General features: G+C 37.6%; 1 protein-coding gene across 9 annotated transcripts in view; it reads left to right on the top strand.

The window, feature by feature from the left end:
- The first annotated feature begins 1,054 nt into the window (after positions 1 to 1,054).
- Positions 1,055 to 9,885, top strand: part of LOC107720824 (inactive ubiquitin carboxyl-terminal hydrolase 54-like) — a 69,927-nt gene continuing 61,096 nt past the window's right edge. For all 9 annotated transcript variants that reach the window (XR_001637646.1, XM_016528658.1, XM_016528655.1 and 6 more), the window contains exon 1: positions 1,055 to 1,743. Coding sequence is in view for 8 of the 9 variants with exons in the window: in XM_016528658.1 (XP_016384144.1) it covers positions 1,597 to 1,743 (147 nt within the window). In the remaining variant the exon portion in view is untranslated. The remainder of the gene's footprint in view (positions 1,744 to 9,885) is intronic.

Below are 9,885 nucleotides of genomic sequence, written 5' to 3' on the forward strand. Positions count from 1 at the left end.
TTTTTACTCAAATTGTAAATTCATTTTAAATGGTGCTGAATTTTGAATTTTTTAAGTACGAATACTACATGTAATCTCAATAAAATATGAGGGAAAATGCATTTGTAATAATTAATTATAAAAATGCCACATTAATATAGAATTCAACTGATGTGTGCTCACAAGTGTTTGTACAGTATATTGGTTATTTCATAGTAGTTTCAATCGTGGCATATCCAAACATATTTTACAGTTAACTACTTAAGAAATTAATACTTTTATTCAGAAAGGACACATTAAATTGTTCAAAAGCGAGAGTAAAGACATTATAATGTTACAAAAGATGCTTTTCTTTTAAACTTTCTTTTAATCAAAGAATCCTGAAAAACATGCATCATGGTTCTACAAATATACAGGTCTTATTTTGTGCTATACCATTTTCAGCTGTGATAAGACATTTTTCTTGATTATCAAATCAGCATGTTAAAATGATTTCTAAAGGATCATGTGGCACTGAAGACTAGAGTAATGGCTGCTGAAAACTCAGCTTTCACAGGAATAAATTACACTACATTTAAAAGTATATCAACATAGAAAATGGTTATTTTATACTGTAAAATACATTTTAAATTGGTTATTTAAAATGTTATATTTCACAATATTAATGTTTTTTTCTGTATTTTGGAATGCAGCCTTGGTGAGCATACGAGACTTCAAAACATCTTAATTTGTAAAACCTTTCATTTGTAAAATATTTACTTCTTTGAATTAGCCAAAATATTACCAATCAGAGGGGAGAGAGATAAAAAGAGGGATGGTGCATGTCTGAGACACAGAATCCAGAAAGTAATTAACACGGTTATGTTCTGAAAGGATTACATGTTTTTTTGTGTAAGAATAATACAACAGAAAATTCAAAGCTATGTTAAAGTTAAAATAAGTGCAAAAATTATGATGGTTTTTGCCCTAGACCAACCAACAGGTATCACCCCAGCTCAGCTGCTGACTTATTGTTGTTTGAAAAAACAAAGGAATGTTTTTGAATGTAAGTTTTTATTATTTATTTTTCAGATCAGCTGGGCTAAGAGAGAACATATTGAGAAGGTTCAGAGGTGAAGAGCAGTCGGCGGACAGAAAGTGGACACCGCAACGTGAGGACATTGTCTTGGATCACAGCCACACTTACGCTAACAAACACTGCAACAGTCACGCAGCTGGTTTTAACCAGGCCAGTCATTACGTTTTAACCCCACTTTACCATCTCAGGTGTGGGAAGCCATTTAGTCGCGACAGACAGACATTACTGAGATTCCTCCGCCCCCCCTTGAGAGAAAACATCACTTTTATATTCACACCTGTTACCAAACTCCAGCAGATTCCTTCATTATATTTTTTGTTTTGTAATCACTGACCAAACCCTCTCTCATGGGAGTAACATAGAGACCAGCCCAGCACAGACACTCTCTGCTCTATTTCTCTCTTGCATTCACACACACACACACACACACACACTCATCTGCACCGTGTTCAGGATGCCCTCCTCCTCCAGCATGATTAGCTGGGGAAGGACGCGGCTCTTGTGGTGATTGGAGGGGGGAGCGGAGCAGAGCTGGACCCATGTCGTGGAAGCGGAACTACTTTGCTTCAGGCAGCAGCGGGCTGCAGGGTATGTTTACCCCACGCACCGTGACCTCCATCGCTCCCAGCAAAGGCCTGAGTAATGAGCCGGGTCAGAACAGCTGCTTCCTAAACAGCGCGCTGCAGGTAGGTCTGAAATTTTGCTTTATATCAGTATTATGTTTATGCATTTTACTTTACAGATGCTGTTTACACAGGCTCCAAATTTACGCCAGGTGGCAAATGCAAGTTAAAATTGGCTTTGTGGAGTAAACAAAACTGTTGGCCTGTAGCTTTATTATAAACTGCAGCATAATAAAAGAGTTCCTGTGGTACATAACCTGGAAATGTCAGGCAGTTTTTATCATTTTGATTTCCAGGCCCTAAAAAAATTGAAAAGTTACTTGAAATAATTTCTATAGTGAATTTATATATTTTTTAAATTGTGAAATTATTTTCAAAAACATTTTAATTGCTATATATATATATATATACACACTCTAAAAATGCTGGTTTAAAAAACAACCATTGCTGGGTTATTTGGCAACCTAGTGCTTGGTAAATATTGGACAGAACACATGCTGAGTTGTTTTGACCCAGCTGGTTGGGTTAAATGTTTTTACCCAACATGCTGGGTTGTTTTATTTAACTCAACTATTGTTTAATAATTACTATATTGCTAATTTAAAATGGGCTTGAAATAAAATAAAAAAAACATGTAAGAAATAAAATATAACATTTAAAAGTAACATTTTAATTCAAGTGTATTCAACCGTTCTCTATTATCTTTTTTAACCAAAATAGTGTTGATTCTTGTGCCGGTGTGTCGCCGAAATCTGAGCCAGTGATGGGCTGCTGTTCGGCAGGGGAACTGCGAACCTCAGACCACTGCCTCGCGTTTCACTCGCAACTGAAAGATGCCGTAACTGACTCTATAACCTGCCCATAAACAAACAGTACTGAGATTAGAAAACATATTTTAACATCAAAATAAATTAAATTCAGTATTATAATGAATAAAATTAGTTTATGTTATGCAAGGCAAAAGGCGTTTTCATCATGCGAAATAACCGCTGCTGACGCATTTAGCTGACACATTTAGCTGACTGACATCTCGTCCCTGTATGTTGTGTTATGTAAAATAATATTATTTACAGCAGAGTAAAGACTTTATAGATGGAATTAAACATACACAAACCTTTATTTCAATGATGAACAATGAATTTTCATGGACTATTTTAACGATGTCCTTACTACGTTCCCTTGCTGTCTATGCAGGGTCCAAAAGCTCTCGTATTTCAGTCTTACGGGTTTGGAACGACATGAGGGTGAGTAATTAATGACAGAATTTTCAGTTTTGGGTGAACTATCCCTTTAATAGCGTTACAGTACATTTAAATTGGAACAAAATCACAGTGTGTCTTTAAACTTTTAGTTTTACCAAGTGACTGGGTCATTTTGTATATGATGCAAAAAGCGACACAATGACATGTACTGTTTGTCACAAATATGCAAGTAAAACTAATACAATTGTCAAAAGGACAAATATATATGTTTTTAATAAAAACTGCACAAAATGATTTCATGACTGGTTAAAAAAAAACATTTACATTTTCACAGTTTTGCCAGTTACGGCCAAAGGTTCTTTCTTGGACCTTGTGAATAGCTCAGAAAAAATGTGATCCCTCACAGATAAGTTGAGCAGTTGAAGCAGTATTTAGTATTCTGGGATGGCTGTAGAGTTCATTCAGAGTGTTATGGATTTCTCTCTGTTTCTCTCTCTTCCATTCTATCTTTTTCTTGCTGCTGTATCTGATGTCACTGTTGGTCTCTGCCGGTCCCGGTTTAGCAGAGCTTTATCTGGGTTTTCCTTGTAGGCTGTCCTCACTTACACCAATCTGTCTGGCCAAACAGTCTGTCTGTTCAAATTAAACATAAACCTTTATTTCAATGATGAAGAGCACCAGTTAGATGGCGCTGAGAACCGCTTTCCTGAAGAGGACGTAAAAAGCCTGTGCTCCGACTGTAACCCATCAGCTGGGTTGAAGTAACCCTACGCTGGGTTGTTTTGTCTTTAAACTTTTAGTTTTACCAAGTGACTGGGTCATTTTGTATATGATGCAAAAAGCGACACAATGACATGTACTGTTTGTCACAAATATGCAAGTAAAACTAATACAATTGTCAAAAGGACAAATATATATGTTTTTAATAAAAACTGCACAAAATGATTTCATGACTGGTTAAAAAAAAACATTTACATTTTCACAGTTTTGCCAGTTACGGCCAAAGGTTCTTTCTTGGACCTTGTGAATAGCTCAGAAAAAATGTGATCCCTCACAGATAAGTTGAGCAGTTGAAGCAGTATTTAGTATTCTGGGATGGCTGTAGAGTTCATTCAGAGTGTTATGGATTTCTCTCTGTTTCTCTCTCTTCCATTCTATCTTTTTCTTGCTGCTGTATCTGATGTCACTGTTGGTCTCTGCCGGTCCCGGTTTAGCAGAGCTTTATCTGGGTTTTCCTTGTAGGCTGTCCTCACTTACACCAATCTGTCTGGCCAAACAGTCTGTCTGTTCATAAATTAAACATCCTTCTCTGTTACCTTCCCAACATAGCCTTGGACGCCTCTACAAAAGCCATTTGACTTTTACAGGATGTTGAAAACAACATTTTCATAATAGACTAGTCAGTAGGTCTTTTTTGTTCTTGTATTACACACACACACACACACACACACACATACCAGGTAACATTTGTCATTTTATTTATTTTAACTTCATGAACTAAAACAACTAAAAAACTGAAATAACGTGTGTGTTAATATACTGTACGTACAGTATATATAGATGTATATGTGTACATACTGCACATGCCCAACTGAGGAAGATATTACTAAAAAGAGTAAGTGAGAAAAAAGAAAACGGGTAAGAAAGGGAAGAAAAAGTTACCAAATCATAAAATCTTTATTCTCCCCACTTTAGAGGAATCCTTAATAATCACTTTATAGTCGTTGTAACAGCGGTGGACAGGGATGAGGGAGCAGAATTATGCTGGAGGGTGTTTTTTCATTTTTCCTTTTTGTTCACTCGCAACTTACTTGAAAGAGCTAAATCAAATCACGGATCCAGTGAAGGCAAAACTAACTTCTTATCAAACGTTAGACAGGAATTCTATTAGAGAGGCCCCTCTAGATTAGCTCATCATGTGTGAGAGACTGTCGCACCACAGCCGATTCTCCAAAGATCTTATGCATCATGCATCCTGAGTATGCTGTTGTAAATGGGTTAACGTGGACCCTCTAGGGCGCTTCATTCAAAAGCCAAGTCCAGCACTATGGATCTATTTGAGTTTTTCCGAAATGAGCTCAGTGATGGATGCGCTCATTGCCAGCTGGATCAGGCTAACCAGGTGTGTGGGAGCAAAAGGTCCTGGTTTCATTTTGCAGTAGAGACTTATTAATAGGTAATGAAAAATAAAAATGGGCTATTATACTAATCCTGTAGTCCGAACACAATGCTGGAAAGAGGCTCGGCTAAATGCGTTCTGTGTCATTGGCATCTGCCTAGGGAACCAATTTGTACTTTTTCGATTTTTTTTTTGAGAATTAATGGGATAGTTCACACCAAAAGTAAAAATTATCATAATTTATTTGCCCTCAAGTTGTTCCAAACTTGTATGAATTTCTTTCTTCTGCTGAACATAAAATAAACAAAAATACTTTGAAGAATGTGTTTCTGGTTCCCATTGACTGCCATAGTATTTTTTTCCATACAATGGAAGTCAATGGCTACCGACAACTGTTTGCTTACTCACATTCTTCAAAATATCTTATTTCATGTTCAGTAGAAGAAAGAAACTCATACAGGTTTGGAACAACTTGAGGGTGAGTAAATGATGACAGAATTTTCATTTTGGGGTGAACTATCTCTTTAAGTGGGACACAGTGTTTGACCCCATTGACTTTCATTTTCATTTTACAAAATATCTTCTTTTATGTTATGCAGAAGATAGAGTAATACAGGTTTATGACAACATGAGGAGAGTTCATTTATGGGTGAACTAGTCCTTTAAGTCTGCTGTCCTGTAAGGAAGGTCGCTTGAAGATATTAAGATATTTTTGGAAAAAAAAAGTAATACTTTTATTCAGCAAATTAGCATTTTTCAATTATCACTGTTCACTATAAAAAAGTCATGCTAATGTGAAGTGATGATTAGTAAAAATGAGTAAACTTGAGCTCCTTTGAAGCATGTTGTTATTATTATGAGTTTTTTTTTTTATGGAATAGTTCATTATGTGAACCATTTTTTAATACAGTATCACTTCTTATATAACATAGAAAGAATGAAGAAAAATGCTAGCTTTTATTTTCATTTTCATTTTTTTTTTTTAAAATGGGTCTAGTTGTTTATAAAGATGATATAAATACAATGTAAGGAAGGTCGCTCCCAGACCTACAAAGTTCTACCTAATATCAGTTTGGAAAAGGTCTCGACAGACTCCTCCAGAGATTAGGTGTTTAATTTAAGCTTGGAAGTTGAGTTCTAAATGTCCTCCTCCATGCACATTCTCATCCCACTGTGTCTTAAGTAACACGAAAGGCTCTTAATTTATCAAGATATTTTTTATTTTTGCTCTGAAATCTGGAAGAGCTTCAGTTGAGAGCCCAGGGCTTACTTTACTGTATTCTGAGATAACCTTGCTGAAATAATTAATACACTTTTTAATCATGCACTTATTATGAAGTGTCTAATCATATCTCTTTTTTTTCTTTTCATGAAGAGTCTAATCATATCTCATTTTAAAATGTCTGCAAAAGTAAATTACTGCAGGGTAATTCTGTGAAGTTGGTGCCTTTTCCTGAAAGTACTTTTCTGTAAGATTTTATACAGTCTGTCAGACAGATAATGTCTTCAAGTGTTAATAAGTTGCATTGTGCCACCTAAAGCAAGATTAATACATTTTAATTTGCTTAGATTTATTAAATGTATCCTTTCACGAAGTAACAGGGTTGACAGTAAGGTTTATTATTGATCTATTTAAGGTTTACTTTATATATAAAGATGATATAAATACAAGTGGAGACACAACAGAAGAAAAAGAAAAAACAAAAATAGTTACTGGGGTTTTGTCTGTGTTTTGGCATCAGCTATTCATTGTTAAAATCACTGCATAACTTGTCAATTCGAAGCTGTTTTGTAGAAACATCCATCAGAGAGGCTAACAATACAGAAATAATTCTCTCTATATTCATATAGACAACCTGTTTGTTTGAGTATTAAATGTATAGATGGGGAATCATAATGAAGCATATGTTTAGCCTGAAAACAGCCTCCAACGTCACCTGCCTTGTTAGCATACCATGGCATTTTTTCCTCTTGTTTTTATCTCTTTTTTTCCTTATTCAGCTGTCATTCAGTGCTGTTTTACATTGTGCTGTATGTGTTGCTTGTCTACCGGAGCACCTGTTCTGAGAGTGTTGTGATTTTTCTCATTAGAACGAGAGCAATAAGCCGCTGTCCATATTAAGCCTTATCAGAGCTCATTTGAATAAACAGCCCGTGTCCTTGACTGAAGCCGGGCCAGGACTGCTGCCGGTAATTATCCCGGTCCACACCACGCCACCTTTGTCTACCCTCTGGCCCGGGTCATGTGGCTTCATTAATTTATTTCCTCTGCCAGCCAACTTGATCAAATCCAGATTTTATGGTGATTGCGGCACTTAAAAAGCCATTTTTTTCAGCTGTCTTCCCCCATACCAGCTGTGAACGCAATCATTACTGATAGAAATACCTTGAGATGAAAAAGAAATAATGGTGAAGAAAGACATAGGGGAGCTAATGAGGCAGGCCAATGTTTCTTTTACTCCACACAATGACTCATTTGCATAATCACAAGATCTATTTTATTACTCAAACTGCAGTACAGTGGCTTCTTTCTTTTTCTTTCTTTCCTGTACTTTTCTCACTTCCTTCTTCCTTTTTTCTTTTATTTCCTTCCTTCATTTGTCTTTTAATTATTTCTTCCTTTTGTTTTTTACTTTCATTTTCATTCACTTCTTTTCTTATCTTTCATTCCTCCTTCCCTTTTAGTTTCATTCTTACTTTCCTTCTTCCTTCATTCTCCATACTTTCTTTGCTTCCCTTTTAATTTCCTCTCCTTTTCATCTCCATCCGTCCTTTCTTCCTTCTATTTTCTGTCCTTTTTATTTACTTATTTCATTCCTTTTTTATTTCATTCATTTCTTCCTTTCTTTCATTTTCATTTACTTCCTCTCTTTCTTCCTTCCTCTTCCTCTTACCTTGTCTTTTTTCCTTCTGACTGTTCTTCCGTCATCTTCCCTTCTTTCCTTGTTTACTTACTCATTTCTTCTTCTTTTATTTCCTTCTTTCATTTTTTTAATTTTCATTTCTTTTATGTCTTCCATCCTCCTTTTCATTTTCTACCTTCCTTCTTCTTTTCCTTTCACTTTGCATTTCAGTTCTCTTGCACTTGCATCTCTCTTCTGTTCTTTCATTCTTTTATTCCTTCTTTCCTACTTCTATTTCATTTTTGTTCTCTTCCTTTCTTCTTTCTTCATCATCCCCTCTTCCCTTCATTACTTCCCTCCGGTTTTCATTTCCCTCCATCTTTCTTCCTCCCATTTTCTGTCCTTTTCTCCCTTCCTTACTTTCTTGTTCTTTTATTCCCTTCTTTCATTAATTTTTTTTTATTTTCGTTTCTTTAATTTCTTTCTTGTTATGTTCATATAGTAATAGTTGTTTAGTATGATAAGATGAATCATTTGTAAATAGTCCAGCAGCAACAAAACATCCTGTCCTGATGAGCTTTAATTGAGAAAGACAACCATTACATTCATGTAAACCTTTTGAGGATTGCTGGCTCAAGGATAAAAATGTTTCCATATTCATTTATGGTAATTTATGCACATTATGTAAGTCACACAAAGCTAAAAAATACCAGTAAACAATGACCGGATATACTTTTTCACTTCTGTGCACATGGATCTAAAAGCATTACCTTGGGTAACCCCAAAATTAACTATGCTCAATATGCAAGACCACCATGCTGCTTACTTTGCACTATATACTATGATACAGTATGCAGCAGCATGATAAACATTGTATGGATTCATACACAGAAAATTTGCTTAGTGCATGAAATATATGCAAAAATAGTGTATCATATGATACTATATTGTACTGAATAGTTGTTTATTGCTTGAAATGAGATTCCCTTTCAGTCGGTCACTCCCGACGTCACGTCGGATGACCGACTAATTGGGATCTCGCTTAGAGAGACCAATCTACTTCGAGTGTAAACTAAACGAGCCAATGCACATTGGCATGCGATTATTGCATCCAGCTGCCGCTGATCACAGCGTGAGTATAAGTAGGCAGCAGATGCAGCGCATATTCAGCTTTTCGCTTCGGAGCCGAGCGATCACATCGTTCTGCTCCTGACTACTCTACTGAGACAAGAAGACTGAACGAGTTCAGCACGCTCTTGGAGAGCTCTTCGTGTTGGCGGTACAGCGCTTCAGCGGTGGTGGTTTCCCGTGTCGAGTGGGTAGCACACATTAGGCTGCACTACCCCCTGTTTGTGTCGCAGATGATCATCTCCCCTGTGCGCCTCAGCACACTAAAAGAGCTTTTTCCCTAAAAGAGCAATTTCGGGTGCGTCTTTTTAAAGACGACATTGCGTGGCAAACTTGACGTTACGTCTTTGTAAAGACGATGTGGGTCTTGCTATAGACAACGTATCACACGGGCGTTTCTGGATGCGGTCGTTACCTGGCGCCGGGTGATGGTCACGATCGCTGCCTCACGTGCCTGGGCATGTAGCACGCTGAGGTGGCGTTTGTGGATGAGTCATCTTCTCATTGCGGGAAGATGATCATCTCGGAGTCGCGGGCCAAGCTCCGTTTCCTCAAGGGGCGGAGTTCCGTTGCCTCTGCCTTGATCTAGTTCTCCTCTTGGCGGCAGCCAGGGGGGGCTACTTCAGGCAGTAGCGCGGGCGGTCTGAGGCACTCCGCAGCCAGTTGAGCTGCCAATGGAACGTGCTGGGCCCTCTAAAAGGAGCGTCCCAGCCGTATCCTTTGGTGCTCCTCCCAACGACCAGATGTCGATTGCTGCATCGGAGGGTGAGCCAGAGCTTTCTGGAGAGGAAGATTCGGCTGCGCTGCTCTCCTCCGGGACTGTAGCAATGCCTGAATCGGATCCAGAAATAATGGCTATGCTTTCCCGGGCCGCCGTAGGGGTAGGGCTCAAGTGGAGACTTCCACCGTGTCC

The sequence above is a fragment of the Sinocyclocheilus rhinocerous genome, unplaced genomic scaffold, assembly GCF_001515625.1.
Source record: "Sinocyclocheilus rhinocerous isolate Xijiao unplaced genomic scaffold, SAMN03320098_v1.1 scaffold4893, whole genome shotgun sequence".
NCBI lineage: Eukaryota > Metazoa > Chordata > Actinopteri > Cypriniformes > Cyprinidae > Sinocyclocheilus > Sinocyclocheilus rhinocerous.